At 38.5% G+C, this 17,629-nt stretch overlaps 1 protein-coding gene across 3 annotated transcripts in view; it reads right to left on the reverse strand.

Annotated features, from left to right (window-relative positions):
* Positions 1-17,629, reverse strand: part of rxraa (retinoid X receptor, alpha a) — a 140,461-nt gene that overhangs the window by 6,656 nt on the left and 116,176 nt on the right. For all 3 annotated transcript variants that reach the window (XM_079835306.1, XM_079835307.1, XM_079835308.1), the window contains 2 exons: positions 7,988-8,117; positions 3,905-4,037 (listed from right to left, as the gene is read on the reverse strand). In XM_079835306.1, coding sequence (XP_079691432.1) covers positions 3,905-4,037; positions 7,988-8,117 — 263 coding nt within the window. The remainder of the gene's footprint in view (positions 1-3,904; positions 4,038-7,987; positions 8,118-17,629) is intronic.

Below are 17,629 nucleotides of genomic sequence, written 5' to 3' on the forward strand. Positions count from 1 at the left end.
ATAAGAGAAAACACAGTTTTATACTGAACAACAGTTACATTGCTTAAAAATGTCACAATAGATCTTTATAAATGAAGGACATTCCTAATCAGCTGTCGAGAAATGAGACACGCAGGCAGATATTACCATTACCATTACTGCTTTGGCGGGCAGCGACTCTTAAATATAAATACTGCCTCAATAAAACGTCTAAATTGGCATCACTTCCTCTGATCCAGAGGGTGACGTCTCCCCTGACAGTCTTGGCCTTTGTGTGACCGGGTGACGGAACACACACTGGTGCGATGCAACCTCGTTTCCACCCTTAACACACTCTAATTGAATTGGGCTCCTGGAACAATGAGCGGAGGGGTGGGGAACTTCAGCCCAGTGTTTAAGTCGACCATCCACTTCATTTGTGCCATGGCTGTCACTTGCAGAGGACCTGATAAAGAAACATTATCAGCGCTACGCATCTTAATGTGAGCGGCATTAACATCGAGATCTATTCTTCAAGAGGAGTCGGGTGTATTCTAATCGGTAAAGCGGCCTCTGGGCAGTGAGAGGCGTCTTGATCTTCAACCACGGTCAGGTGACACGGCTGCAAGGGATGTAAATGTTCCAATTACCATTAATAGTTTTTTTAATCAGTCGCGACTTTCTTAATTAGTATTTCTGTTTTGTTTTTCTGTAAAATTATCTTTACTGTTTTCAGTGAATATCGGTTTCAAGCATAAACATGTTAGATTTATGTTTAAAAAAATGTTACTCATTAACAAATTACCTTATCACTTCTAGTCTAATACTGAATAGTTACCTGGAAAATTGGCACAACATATCTGTAATAAAAATGAAACTCGCTGCAGTCGGATAAGCCAATGTGACTCTTTTTTCATACATCACAAATGACTTGCGCCTCAGAGCTCGCAGATGAAACGCAATAAAAAGTGATGTTATGTTTGTGAACACAATCATGAAAGTTGCTTCTGGGAGGAAATTAAACTAAATCATATTAATGATTAAACCAACATTTGAGATGCTGTCCGCTGGTCAGTCCAGTTATCCAATCACATCCTCTGTTGAGTTTTTTTGTTGTGCGTCGGGGTATTTATTCAGTAAAAGTGTTTCCATCATAGTTTATGCGTGTCTTCTTATAGCACAAATTGAGCCTTTATGTTTTTTACACACATTTTTAGATTTCATGAGCATCTTGGTGTTTCCATCCAGTGCATATTTTTTTAATGCAATACAGGGCTCCAGACTAACTTTTTTCACTAGGAGCACAGTGGCCCCCAACTGAAAATTTTAGGGGCACAACCAGAAATTTTAGGGGCGCACACCGTAAATCAACATGCTAACCAAATCTACTAATGTCCACTGTATTAGGGATCGGTATCGTTAAGGTTTTAATGGTATTACTACTCTTACCGATACTGCTTATCGATCCGGTACTTTAACAGTATTCTTACCGGTTCTTTTTATTATACTTTATATATTTTTTTTATAAAAATAAAAAAAACATAATTAAGAACATAATTAACATGGCTTTATAATCTGAAAAGTAAAATATCTATAGCAAAAGAAACCGCAAAGTTTGAACAAAAATATAAAACATCTATTTGTAAATGGACCAGTGTGCAGGCATTCGGAAGGTCTGCTAACATTAATATTACTTAGAAAGATCAAACCTACAAAGAAATCTAATAAAGCAATGAAATGTAAAATAACACTGCATAGTTTTCACTGTATAAATTGATAGATTAATGCTTATAAAAGCTAAAGTTATTAATTCAAGAGATGTGAATATTTTCTATTTGCCTTTTGTTCGATTCGAATTAATGGCTCAATCGTCAGCAGGTTTATTAGACGCTGCCCCTTTAAGACCGATCGAATGTAGAACGAATAATATCATATTCTCCTATTTCTCCAAACTATTTACGCCCATTTAAGATATAAACTGTTAAAATAACTACTCTCCAATCCGGTCATTTTGACACCGGCTATTTGTTGTTTATTTGATGGTTTAGACGCGCACACGAAGCCTAAAATATAAAGTGCAAATCGGTCAATTTCGCAGCACACACACATAAGCCGCCTTGAAGTTGGAAACAGCGTCTCTTGCGCGGATTATTGTGCATTTAATAGCTCTTTATGATCAAACACATCCCGCAGTTTAGCAATAGTAGAGACTGCAGTTTACAACAATCACTGAATCTGACGTTTAGTTTAGGTTTAAGGAGAAATGACAGCGCAGCTGAGAAGGGAAGGATGAGCTCGACGGAACACGGCTATAGGAATAGTTTTACCTCATATCATCTTTTTATAATTCTTGAAAGCCAAAATCGAAAATAAAATTAGATTAATATCACAGCACATCCCTAAAGTTTAAGAAGACTAAACTTTTGTGTAGTTCTCTTGGCCATCCTCACTCATTAGCTGACGGTGGTGTTGTGTTCGCTGGAGCTCCACGTGACAGAGCTCGCTCTCTCTCTCTCTTCTGGATTGCGAATGGCAAAAATGCATCACGGGCAAATGGTTTAATATTATCTCATAAAGAAACGGCTGGCAAAGATAGAATTTGCCAAATATAACGTCTATCAATTATAATTAGTAAGTGTATTTTCTTAATTTCTCCAGTACCGACAGGCAAATTTACTGGTCGCACACGTGCGACTGGATGTAAAATTCAGTCGCACACTCTCAAATTTTAGTCGCAAAATGCGACCATTTAGTCGCACTCTGGAGCCCTGCAATATCCTAAAATTTGCATAAAAATAGATGGATGGAAACATGGCTATTGACAACAAGCGGTGCTGCTGCGGTATTGTTGTACATTTGACAGCTAGACTTTGTACTCCGTAACTACCACAACCCTCATAAAACCTTATCTGGGTTTAGATCTGGACGGTCGCAAAAATCTGGTTGCACAGCATTGTTCAGGTTTGTGTGGGAACTTACACAGTGTAAAGCCCTTGGCAACAATGGGTGTATCCGCCATATTTTTTGATTTCATCATAAATGACACACAAATGGATTTCCTTTAACATTTTCTGTCTGAGCACTCGACCATTTCTGCATGACCTCCGTTTCCAGCACGGCTGCATATTTAATGAATATCGATGTAAATCGATAGAAATCTCCACTGGCAGAAATGTCAAGGTTCCTCTTCTGCCCTCCTCATGAAAAATTCCAGTGTGATCATCTCTTTGTGTCATTATGTAGGAATACGTTCCATATTGTTAAAGCTTCAAAATATATTACCAAAAAATAAGACATTATATAATTCATTCATTTGTATATGAAAAAGTATATAAACACACACACACACACACACACACACACACACACACACACACACACACACACACACACACACACACACACACACACACACACACACACACACACACACACACACACACACACACACACACACACACACACACACACACACACACACACACACACACACACACACACACACACACACACACACACACACACACACACACACACACTTAAAAGTTTTTGATCTGTAAGATTTTTTATGTTTTTAGAAGTAGTCTCTTATGTTCACCAAGGCTGCATTTATTAAAAAAACAAAACAGTAATATTGTGAAAGATTATTAAAATGTAAAATAAATGTTTACTATTTGAATATATTTTAAAATGTAATTTATTTCTGTGATGCAAAGCTGTATTTTCAGCATCACTACTCCAGACGTCAGTGTCACATGTTCCTTCAAAAATCATTCTAATATGTAGATTTGCTGCTCAAGAAACATTTTTGATTGTTATCAATGTTGAAAACAGTTGTGTGCATTTTTTTCAGGATTTTTTGATGAATAGAGAGTTCATTATTTCAAATTGAAACACTGTGGTCCAAAAATGTATAGTATACCAAAATTAGAAGTATCATGCAAACCTGTCAAATATGGCTCCTACTCCGGCACTGTGGGCGCTGTTCCGGTGCACGTGTAATCCTGTGGCCAACAGTATCCCGTCCTTCACTGCTATCGAACGATGTGAAAATGATGCAATGAGGAGCTCATTCCATCCTGCGAGAGACAGATGAAATCATGATAAAACATTCCACATCATGAGAATGAATTAAGCAAGTATCGGAGTGACAGGGCTCCTTTAACTAGTCTGCCTAGCAACTACCCCACTCCCCTCATTTCCCCAGAGTTGAGCTTGGGAAAAACGGAGATGCTTTCATCTGTGAGACAGCAAAACTAAAGGGGTTATTTATAGAAAACCTGAGAGCTCAGAGAGAGAGAATGAGAGAAGACCTTCTCAACATGCACTTCAGCTTGTTCTGAGTAGATAAGCATGACTTGCTAATAGAACGGGCCATAAAGGAAATTAAAAGCAAAGCAGTTTATTTGAGGAACCGTGGTCTACTGAGCATCTATGTGTTCTACTTATACTTTGCCAACTTCTTAGAAACATAGAAACTTTACCCTTTTTCAATATTTTACATTCATTTTTAGCGCTTCCCTGAAGCCTTACACCACAGCAATCATGACGCCCAGTGCTCAAAGTGGGCCAGTATGCACCGGTACACAGTACAGACACTTCTCGATTTTAATCAGTAGCGTACCCTCACTTTTTCTTGCGTACTGGCACTTCTCGCACGTTAACCGGTACTCTGACCGTAGGAGCATTTAGCAGAGTGCTTCAAAAGTGTGATAAGATTTGCGCACGCTGTTCCTATCGTGACGCTGATTATAAAAATTTGCAACCTGTTTGAATTCGATTGAGAATGTAGAAAAAAGCTATGGAGAAAGTCAGACATGATCTAAAAACAGCCACCAAAAAGACTGATGAAAAAAGGGGAAAACATAATCATGCACCAACATACATTAGAAAGCTTTTTAAACTCATGACCACCTTGACTGGAATTCTATTGCATTTATTGTGAAAAAAAAAAAAAAAAGATATTTATATATAATATTTATATTGCAACTGTGGCATTCTGCAGCTATAGTTTCTAACAGTGTATGTTAGAAAGGCTATAGACAAAAAAAAGAAAAGAGATAAAAAGTTAACATTGGCCTAAGCATGGTATAGCTGTGCAATCCAACAATGTAAGTGAATGAATGGATGATTTTTTAAAATGCTTTTTAACAAAAGATTTCAAAGCACAGTTCAGGCTTAAATTATACAAAATAAGTCCTGTATGTTAAGTAGTTGTAGCTGAATTAATTAAAGGAGTTTCTGGACAAGAAAATAACTAGAATAGAATTTTTGTGCTAGAAAGGCAGATAAAGAATAACGTTTAAGTTTATGCAATTTCAGGTTTTAGCTGTGCATCAGAGCTGCTGTCATGATACTCCGAGGGTGTCTTGATTTCAGATGGCTGCGGTTTTCAGAATCAACACCGGGTCTGTTCCAAAACCTGCTGCCTTCTAAGGGAGCATCCTAACAGAGATAAGCATGACGTTGAGGGTCACCTTAAAGCTATTGGGAGATCTTGCTTTCTTTGAGTTGGGACAGTATCAATTAAAAAAATATGGCAGAAGCAAATTGTTGCCATAAAACACTAGCTGTTAGGGAGACAGACTTAGCCACCAGGGGTCTTGCCTGTAATTATATCCTTCTCGTAACAAATGCTATGGCTAAACAATTACAATAACAATGTTATTTTTTCAATCGAATCAAGAGCTTTAAAGTCTGGACATTTTTAAATTATTGACTTAACAATTGGTTTTCCTCATGTGTAAAATGTGCTCAGCTAATAATGGCAGATATTAAGAAAAACCTGGCTTTCAGATAATCCAAGAGATGGCAGGAAAATTAACATGTTCAGTATAAGAACATTTTAAGTAAAGATAGGTTGATTTCCCATGGCAATCTGTAAACAAGTGATTTCTAACTATAAGTTACTTTATTGCAGGTGTTATCAACCAACTTTGCATCTTGCAAAAACAAACGATCAAACAAATAAATCAATCTCACAAGGGAGCATGCCCTGGGACCCTGTTAAACCCCCCAATGTTCAATGTTCAATGTTCAAACCAAAACTACGCCCTTCAAACCAACCAATGGATAAGGAGTTCAAAATGAAGACAATGTATTTTGATAGACTTTCTGATTGTCAAAATGTCAGTGGAACGTTTAAATAGTAATAATAAAATAATAATAATAATAATAATAATAATAAAAATTAAGTTAGTTCTAAGAAAAGTGATTATATAATTAGATTTAGTATCTAATGCAATCACATTTTGGAAGAGAAATTAAGGCATTTTTGGTCATGTCACACACATTTTGAACATGTTATCTATAGATGAATGCTAGAATGTTGTCTTAAAGGGATAGTTCACCCAAAAATGAAAATTAGCCCATAATTTACTCACCCCCAAGTCATCCTAGGTGTATATGACATTCTTCTTTCAGACAAATAAAATCAGAGTTATATTACAAAAGTCCAGGCTAATCCAAGCATTAGAATTGGATTAATAGTTGCTCTGTTTTTGAAGTCCATAAAAAGTGCATCTGTCCGTCAAATAACGTGCTCCACGCGGCTCCGGGGTGTTAGTAAAGGCCTTCTGAAGCGAATCGACGCATATGTGTAAGAAAAATATTCATATTTAAAACTTTATCAAGTAAACTTTCGACCGACCGCCTTCCATGGAAAAGTGTTGAATGTTGAAAATGAAACTCAAGATGTGTACGTGACCTCATGACGAGCCTAACTGGTCGCGTTAGTCTTTCGATCGGCCGGGGAACTTTCAACAATATTTTCCATAAATTGAACAGGGAAGGCGGTCGGTCGAAAGTTTACTTGATAAAGTTTTAAATATGGATATTTTTCTTACACAAACGCATCGATTCGCTTCAGAAGGCCTTTATTAACACCCCAGAGCTGCGTGGAGCACGTTATTTGATGGGCAGATGCACTTTTTATGGACTTCAAAAACAGAGCAACTATGAATCAAATTCTAATGCTTGGATTAGCCTGGACATTTTAAATATAACTCAGATTTTATTTCTTAACTCAGAAGAAAGAAAGTCATATACACCTAGGATGACTTGATGGTGAGTAAATCATGGGCTAATTTTCATTTTTGGATGAACTATCTCTTTAAGAAGTTTCTTAAAACTATCCAAAGACATAGCATTCCTAATAGATGCAGGTAATGAGTTCCATAACTTAGGTCCATTGTAGGAAAAGGCCCTCCCACCCATAGTTTTTAATTTACACCGAGGCTGACAGAGAGAAAGAGAGCCAGCAGAGCGGAGAGAGCGAGAGGGTAAGATGGATTAACCACAGATATATAGTGGAGCCAACCCATGTACTGCTTTATAAGATAAAATCAGAAGTTAAAAAAATCAATGCGTGATTGAATTGGGAGCCAGTGCAGTTGCTGGAGTCAAAACACATCAAAACACATTTGTTCTGTTGAATGTGCACTGCACTTAGGTCATCTGTTGCTTAAATGCTTGAGCTCTTTAAAGCAGGGAGGATTCTGATTGGCTGTCAATATTTTTAGCATTCATCAGCTGGAAAAAAAATAGTTCTGATAAAATCTGAAAGTGATTCCAACAATATCATTTCTCTGTGCCGTTATCGTTATAGTTGTGGTGTGAACTCTACTATTCTTTTATATTTAGAACGGTTTTTAAAACTATATCTTTATCGTTATCTTTATTGGTCCTTTGTGTGAATGGGCCTTAAAGAGGCAGTTGAAACTAGGTTTTGAAACAGTGTTTAAAATAAAAAAAATTAACTGCCTTAATTCAGGGAGGTTTTTGCAATTTCAGGCAATTTTAGACCTTTAAATACACATTTAAAATCTAGCATGTCATTAAGCAGGCAAAATGTTACAATGTAGTCTAGATAGGCATCTAACTGGGTTTTGAAACACACCTGTAGTATCTGCATAACTTTCAATTCAACACTTCTTATTCAGTATTTAATATTTTCATGAACTGGTCCTGTTTCTAGCAGAGTAAGCTGTCCGTTGTGTGTGCATCTGTCAGTTTGTGCTCTTAAACTCACCTGCTCGTAGAAGAATGACCTGGTCATCCAGCGGGAGCTCAGAAAAATGCGGAATCCTCTTGGCCCATTCCACTAGAGTGAAGAGCTGCTTGTCTGCTGCCTGACAGATGTTTGTGACTGGATCATTGGGCTGTTGGAGGACATAAGAACATAAGCGTCATACACGTGGTCTTGGTCCATCTAAATGTCTAGACATGTGTTTGATTTCACACACACAGTTGTGTTTTGAAATGTGTCAGAATGCAATCAAAGTACACATTGTATTCCAGGTGTTGACACAAGGGGCGCTACGGTGAGCATTAGCTTAACCTTCCAGCGTCTTCAGTCAGTTTTCTCTTTCAGGTCAACTACAGTTGTGGTGTGGCATGGTTAGTTAAAGTTACTTGAACTGTTTACATGTTTATAGCTAGCTATCTGTTTAATGGCATAGATATTTCAAGGTTACTTTATCTCCCTCTTGAATACTGATGTTTGCTACTGCTCTCCTCAGCCCCACACATAGGGACTAATCCGCTTGGAGCAGAAGTGAACAGGAAGGCAAAACAAACAGTGCTTTTGCCCCGGCCTGCGCAGGAAATACCTGCCGAGAATTGGTGCTAAAAAATGACTCCCTTTCTAAGCGGGCGTTTCCTGCAGGAAGCTCTCTGGAACTAAATTCACTTTGACATATTTGGCAATTTCCAAACATTTATGGAATACCGCTAAACGTATAAAGGACCCAGACAAGGACACGTAATTAACTGTCAAACAAAGGGTTGTGGTAAAAAACAAACATGCATTGTTCTTGAAAATGCCATTGTGGGGGACGTCACATGAGGGAGTTTGTACGGCAAGTAGCCTTTAATGCCTCCTGCAGATTTGAGTCTATTAGCACGTTTCCATGCGGAACGCTCTGGCTCCATCAAAGAGAGAGGACAAATGAGATATATGAAAAATGGCCTAGATGATTTCAGCTTCACGTTGCGTGAAGCCAAGGGAGGGATAGATACGCTGCTTTGTTTTAGAAGATAAAAGCGTGAGTCAATGGTGTGTGGGAGAGAGGGACTGAGTGCAGAAGAGAGAGGAAAGCAGCAGGAGCAGGTCTTCTGAAAGGACGAGAACAAATAGACATTGAGTGCCGTTTTTCAACTCAAGTGTCAAAAGGGAAGGCATTAGAAAACATCAACAGGACATTGCAGTGGGTGAAAGGACAAATAGTTTTTAAGAAAACAAACAGAGGGGGACAAGAATTATATTCATATTTATCAAAATTATTGGTGGGAGGGTGTGTGTACATTCCTGGAAAATCCTGACCTCACTTTTGGCAGCCTGCTAAATTCACTCAGTGCATTGCAGGAAGTTTATTAATAGGTTCGACACAATGACACCACAATTATGAGTCAAGAGCGCTTGAAAGGGTCAATATATCAGCCGCAGTCACTCAAACTTCCTCATCTAACGGTCCAAAAAAAATAAAAAATAAATTTCACTCAGTTAAGACACACACACACACGTTGGGTTTTCATGTTTATGGGGACTTCCCATAGTCATAATGATTTTTATACTGTACAAACTGTATATTCTATCCATAAACCAGAATTCTGTCAGGTCCACTAAAGTCAAAAAACACAATAGACAAACATTTAGTACAATTTTTTAATTGCATATTTTGCAAAGATTTAGATTTGGCGGTATGGCTCTGTTCTAAATTCCCCATCCTTTCATGAGCTCCATGAAAAGCCAAGACAGGGAACAGCAGCAGATTCTGGGGACGACCTCCCATTTAACTGGGAGGGCAGAGCAAATCCCCCATTTAGAACAGAGCATGCATCAATGACAACAGAATGACATGATTAAGTTAGTAATTTAAGGAGGAGCTGGGGAGGAGGTGGGTTGCAAAGCAGCGTGCAGCAGAAGCGTCCAAGCAGGCAGATTGAAGTGAAGCTATGCTTAAGTAAGGCGCCCTGTTTGAGAGAAGCCAATTGAGAGCATTGGATCAGCTGAAACAGATCAGCTGAAAGAGGGGCGGAGTTAGAATTTCCCAATTAGCTGATAGCAGAGCTTGACTACGTGGCCAGCCAGAGCTAACGCTGGCGCTTGATAACTTTCTGCATTTTTTGCATTTTCATAAAACCTCACTTCACAAGTTCACACTTACATCAAATTAAATAGAGTAAAGATTATGCGTATTTGGCGTGCTGCCAGGGGGAGGGCTCCGGCCTCTGAATTTTGGCCCATACCCAGAGTATCCCCCCCGTGATAGAGATAGTCCAGAACTACTGCATTGTATTATGATTGTGTTGACGTCTAATAAGAGTTTATTAAATCAAAGTGAAGAGATGGGGTGGTGGAGGGATGCTAAAAAACTGTCAACGAAAAGGAGTAAATCTTCTGTATATATACACCTCTTATCGTTGATTAAATTGATTAACTTAATGTGCTCCACTTGTGTTTAATTAGGTTTAATTATCTGAACGTGCTCCTCCCGAAAATTGTTAATAAAACATCACTTGTTTTCCTTATGGGGTCCTTTTCGAATATTGCCATTTTCTCTCCATAATGTAGGATTTACGTTGACCAACAAGCATTTGACCCTGCTCAAACCAGGCCTGAACAAGCTCGAAGTGTTTCAGATGCGATACCTGCGACAGATACTGCGAGTATCCATCAGCGATGCAGCAAAGACAACAGAGGAACAGATACAGCAACGGCGGTTGCGATGGTTTGGCCACGTCTGCAAAATTACTGATAACAGATTACCATACCTCAATTTGGCCACGTCTGCAAAATGACTGATAACAGATTACCATACCGATTCCTCTGGAGAACACGCTCTTCCCAATGGAAATTCCAGCAAATTGCACAAAAGAAAACGTGGGAGAGGCAAGTAGAATAGGATATAAGGAACAGCTGTATCAACCTCAATCAAGAAAGGTATATTGCCATGGACCTTAAAGCCTGGAAAAGCATTGTGCAGCAAGTCTGAAATCCTACGGCACCCACAGCAGCACACTGGTTATGTGATCAACCCCACACCCAGCCACTAGCAAGGATCAAGAAAGAGAGCGGGTTTACCTAAACCACACACACGCAAGTACTACTCTAAGGTACTAATATGCACCTTACAGGGGTAAATAAGGTCCAAACTTGTCCCTTTAAGGGTACTGCCCCATTGACAAGTTAACAAAGTGAATAAAGGTATGATTTTTGCATAAATAAAAGAAAACTGTATAGAATAAAATCGGACATAATTGCAAATGCTCTGATAAAACTCTACAATCAGTATATTTTCGGATGGCTTTTTTGTTAATTGTGTATCTAATAAAATACATTTTAAATGTCCGAATACTTGATGAGACCACTTTGTGGCCATTATTAGATTATTAGAAGAAACATCTCCACAGTTGCACTTGAAATGACTGATGACATGTAAACAGAGGGCTCTTCCGTGACTTTCGAATCAGAACACGGGAACTCCCAGGAGAATCTTGTCAAAGTGTTGAATGTTTCCTCTCTTTGGTATTTAAGTGGCTGTTTAAAACTCACTCTGACAACAGCAGCAGATCAAAGGCAGAAGTTGGAGATGGCAAACTGTTAGCTAGACGCAAAGCCATCTCTCAGAATACAGATGAAGCTTATGAATATTTCTGTGGCTGATCAGGGACATTCAGACGATCCTCCTCGGGTGCAACAGTTTCTGCCATGTTTTTTAACACATACATAAACAGATACATAAACAGATGCTTAATTCACAATGCAACAATATAAAGGAAAGTGAAGTGGTGAAGAAAAACTTCTGATGCTGCTCAAAAGAATACTCCCAGAGTTCATGTTAAACACTGTAAAACTCATGAATGATGAATCGCTATCTTAGTGGTTTACACTGACTAAGTGTACTCTTCACCCAAAACAACCAAAAATGACCAGAAAAGGAGGCAGCTAAATACCTGACTTAAAGGTGCAGTAAGCAATTTCTGAGAAACACTGTTTCAAACACACCCCTCCCTTAATTTCTCCACCCCCAAAGTGCACGGACACCCAATGCAAGAGTGGATATTTCTTTATCATAGCTGAAGCAAAGCAAAATAATGTGCGAAGATGACAAACGAACGAACAACAAGGAAGAACAAACAATGAACATAATGTACACAAGAGTATATACAAGCAAGAGTTCATTGTTAGTCGCCAGCAGCACACCAGCTCCAGACAAACAATGATACTCAACACTGCTAAAACAACAGCATATCTTGGTTCTGTGAAACATAGCAAAACCAATGTTACTCACGTATGGAGCAGAAACAACGCAACCTCTGCGTCCGTTTTCGGGCCTTCCTGCTTAGGTCTTTCCAGCACTGGAAAGCTTTTCTAATATTAATGCGGGTCCTTAAGATCTTGTCTGATCATAACCCTTCTTTTTCCAGTGATATTCCTTTGGCCTTTTCCTCTTTTGTAATGTCTCTCAGCCATCTCCCTTTCTACAGTCTTTCTTCAAATCCCCCTCTTGCTCTCTCTCTCTCTCCTCCCCCATCATGAGTGGACGCGCCCCCTATTGCCCACAAGTTGTGGCGCTCGGCCCGATCTACTTTCACCAGCATTTATCAGAAATTGCTTACTGCACCTGTAACATACTTAAATATATTCATTATTGGAAAGAATAATAAACATATTTATGGATCTCAAACAGATTTTTGTGAAAAAAAAAAAAATTGTTAACCAAAAACACTATATTAAATTAACTTTAAATAGCTAAAGTTCAGTTAAATGTTTAATTTTCTCTCCCACATTAATAAATAAATAAAATAAATAAAAAACGAAAATATAAATGTGATTAAAATACATAAAAAGAATCTGTACATTAATAACGATTATTTACTTGTTTATTGACAATGCAAGCTTCATAAAGTGTGCAAAATCTGAAAATACAATAATATGGTACTATAGGCCATGCATAAAATGCACCACTCCATTTTTATGCAATATGTAACTAAGGGGTTAACATATCTATCTCCCTATCCTGAAAGGTTGATCAAGATTAAAATGTATCCAAGAAGCAGAAAATAAGTGGTTGATGGTGGATGAATGATTTCTATAGTGTGAATAAAGCCAGCCATATGATTTGCTTGAGACTGTGCGGCGCGGGGAGAATGCTAGCCCCGGGGCGCGAGTGATGACGATTTTTTCCGATTCAAGGAGACGCTTTGATAACATTCTCTTCATGACCATCACAAAACAACGGCTGTTTTTGTTCCCTCTGAATGGAAAGCATTCGGCCTGCATTATTCACAGCAGATCCTGGTCCCGGGCTCTCTCGCAGAAACACCACGCTTGCATATCATATTATTAAATTTTTATCACTTGAGGAGGAGAGATGAGAGACGGTTGAATTTTTCATTATCTGCTTAAACTATATTATTGTTGCGTGACAAAAGAGAGGAAAAAAGGCAGTTTGGATTTACAGCTGTGCAAGACGAGCGAGACGTCTGCGAGCTCACGTGACACATCCCCGTCTCAAAAATGAGACATCCCTGTCTTCCTGTATGTCAGAGGTACTGAAACAAACAAACAAACAAACAAATAAATAATAATAAAAAAAAATCTCACAAAATAAAGAGATTCCAATTAACTGATATCAATATAATATTTATTTTAATTTTTATTAATTAATTAATTTAGTTTTATTTAGACAATATTTTATATCATTTGTTATTGGCTATAAAATGGAAATAATTATAGGCTTATCAATATCGGACATAATTAAAAAATTCAAATCAAAATTTAATCCTGTTGTTGTTCATTTTACCTGGTAAACACATTTAAAGGAATTTACATGAACTTTTTGTCAGGTTTCTAAGCAGAATCCGTACATGTACATGCTTAATGTTGTCTGAATTAAATGTGAAAATGGAAAATGAAGGAAAATAGAGAGAAGTGAAAAACGAGCAAGCGTGACCGTGTTCTCCTTTAAAAGCGGCCCTACCCTGCCTAACTGGAGGCATGTTACTAACGCCTGTTTAACTCCTGTTCTAGGTCACCATGAGATAAACACACTTCATTCAGCTTGGCCAAACCCCAACCATTAAGCAGCAGTGGTGGCCCATTCATGAGCTGCACTCCCGGGCCGAGGTCCTCTGATTAATTAGCACACGGGGCAGTGGCTTCCAAAAGAGCACATACAGAAGGGGAGCTCCGGGGACAGCGGGAGACCATACCTCTGACAGCCGGCCAAGAGAACGCTACGGAGGGAACATATTACAGTAAAGTGTCTCCCTGCTGCTCTCCAACTCTAGACAGCATCATTATTTCTTTTTTAAATACAGCCAGCAGGATGAGTTAAACTGAGCTGAGAGTTTTGGCATGTTTATCTCTGGTGTAAAGCAGAGAACAACACAGCTCCCTTTCAACAAAAACAAATAGAGAGACTGTATTTGTGAGTATGTGTGTATCAGTGTATGTGCACGCAAGGAGGCACCAAATTGGCTTCACAGAAAAAAAATGATTGAGGGCATGGGGCAAACAAAATACCCCATGATTATTATAAAACTAGTAAAATTAAATTAAATAAAACGATTCCTTAAAACTACAACTGTATAATCAATCATGCCATAGAATAAAAACTAAACTATTGCTGAAACTCAAAAGGTGAAAATGCTAAAAAAAAAGTAAAAAAAAAGCAAATCTAAATATCATAAAGCACAATAGAATAATAAAATAATGCACAATGAAAAACAACAATAACCTTGGTTCACCCCTGCACTCACAAAACGAGCCCCCTACTGGTGATACAGCGTGATGAACCCAACCAAGATAGCGAATCAGAGACTGAGTGCTTTCTAATGTAAAGCCTGGCAGCTTCTCCCTCATGACAAGCCTTATGTTCTCCCTCGTCTCGCTACCTTTCCCCAAACGTCAGTCCTCTGTTCCCACACATCTTCATCTTCCAGAAATAACCCCCATTTACTCACATAACAGCTTCCAGAACATTTTCGCTTCGGTACAGAGCAGTCCCAAAAGACGCACTCAACCGCCCAAACTCTCTCTCTCTATCCTCCTCCTGTTCTACCACTCTTCCTGTACGAAGAAACTCTCCTCAGAGGCTGACGGCAGGCTGAAAGCTCCCGGGGACTGTCAGAGTATTTCATTATTCAAACAATGCTGGAAAGTGGAGCCAATGATCACTTTAGTGGTGCTGATTTGTCATGGTGACTAGACGAGGGAGGGAGACTTCACAGCGCACAGGTAAATTCAACAACTTTATCTTGCTCTGCTTCTCTCAGGGAATTACCAACCAAAATTCCATTAAAACAGATTAAGAAGTTGGATGCGTGTCCTAGTGGTTAACGTACGTGCTCTAACACATCGAGTCATAGCCTAGCGGTTTTAGCACATTTTTCAACACTTTGAGCTGCAAAAAGTTGGAGGGATAGACAAGTGCACATGCACCGACATACAGTACTGAGCTGTAAGAAGGTGGACTCATAAGCCTAGTGGTTAGTGCTAGGGCTGTCAAAAGAATTCATGATAACGATATTATAGCAATATCCATCCATGTTATTTTGCAACGTGGAAGCCAGCTATTTTCTGTGAATGTGTGAGACTAGTTGGACTAAATAACTAACAAAAGTGCAATAAACACTAAACTAGGGCTGCAACGACGCGTCGACGTCATCGATGACGTCGACTACGAAAATACGTCGACGTGCGTGAAATGCGTCGACGCGTCGGCGGCACATTATTTACGTTCTAGAATGGAACAGAAGATCTAGAATAATGGCAGCTTCTGCTCCCGGGCATAGTGAAAATGATCATTTATCATATAAAGCCAGACCGCGACATTCAAAAGTGTGGGAGTACTTTAAACAGAAGCCGAATAAAACTGTGCTTTGTTCGCTCTGTAACGCCGGTTTCACACTGCACGCGGTTGCAGAGCAGAAGCTGTGCGCGTGGAGAGCGGGAGCTTTCACACTGCAGTCAGTGTTGCCAAGTCCGCTTTTTTCCGCGGTATTGGGCTACTTCTACACTGTTGCCGCGGGCTGTGTCTCATGTCCGCGGGTTGAAGCAAAAAAACACACATATTTAACCCCCCGAACGCGATGTTTACCAGAGAACCTCCCCGAAACGCGATTGGGCTTGTTTTGGGCTAGTTTTGAGTAACGAATGGGTGGGTTTTGTTGTGGAAACCTGGCAACCCTGCTGCCAGTGTTCTCTCGCGCAGCTGAACCGTGGCGCGTGTATTGCAACAGACGGTCACATTTTCCTGGGTTCTTCTCCGACCCCAGTACGTCTCGTGCTTTTATTTATTATGGGCTGCATACATCTCCTGTTAATGCGACCCGGTTCCCCTCTGTCCCAAACACATATGCATAATAGCATGCTGTATATAGGTAGTTTACATGTTTAAAGTAACATTAAAGTTAAGATATGCCTCTAGCTTTAATCATTTAAATGTGTCTTTGAAGTTTGGGCAAAAACTTCTGGCAGCTTTAGTCGTTGTTTATGCACATGTATCTTCAAAATAGACGACTAGTTATACATTAACACTATGCTGAAAGCTCCTGTATGTGAACCTTTTGCAGATAAATACAAGTGCATTTTCGTTTACTATTGACACAAATCAATAAGTAAATCATACTCAACTACTATAGTAAACAACTTTTCCTAATTAGGCCTACTCTGTATACATTTTATGATGAATAGTATCATTATATATTATGTTTATATATATTATGTTTAAAAAGCTTCTTGTGTTCATATATTTCATAATAAAATGGCATACTATGTACACTATCCTTCCTGAAATACAATTAATATTGTCATCATTCATTGATTTCATGTTAAAATAATATATAAATTCACTACCCTCTTTGAAATACAATAATCAGTAAAAAAGAATAATAAGATTAATCTGGAAAAATAATCGTTAGATTAGTCGACTAATCGGAAAAATAATCGTTAGATTAGTCGACAGAAAAAATAATCGTTAGTTGCAGCTCTACACTAAACCTATGTGAGCTACAAACACCAGCGTTTATAATTATGACAATACGTTAAAATAAAATGATAAGAAACACCAGTTTGTTATATCAAGCAAGGCCGTGCCTACTCTTACGTTAAAAATAAGGTGAATAGACATTTTGAAGGAAAAATAACTCCAAAACAACAACCAACAAACCAAAAAAACAAATAAGGTTATCAGTGAAATTCATATTTTACTGTTTGTTTTGTGTTTTCTCTTTATTGGCAATGACAAAATACGAGTGGTGAAAGGCGGAGAGAGAGTTTGTAACCATAACTGTAAAAAAAAACATGCAAAAATAACAATGTTGATCGGCAATTGCAGACTGGGGTGTCGATCACCCTTTTTTTTTTACAGGATACAAAAAAACAAACAAAAAAACTCATTGATGTCACATTGGTGAGCTAACTTAGTTTGAATGCCGGTAATGTGTAGAGTGCATTTGTCTGTCAAGGTTCAATACTGCCACCTACTGTGTTGGAGTGTCAACCGCTGGATTATTTACAATATTATTGTACGTGTCGTATTAACATGATATCAATATATTTTTTTTTAAAATATTATTATCAATAGCGGTGTATTGTGACATCCCTAGTTAGTTCAAATGCTCTGGCTCATCATCCCCTACTTCTACTATACCTTTCAAAACA

Source organism: Gobio gobio (assembly GCF_949357685.1).
Source record: "Gobio gobio genome assembly, chromosome: 14".
NCBI lineage: Eukaryota > Metazoa > Chordata > Actinopteri > Cypriniformes > Gobionidae > Gobio > Gobio gobio.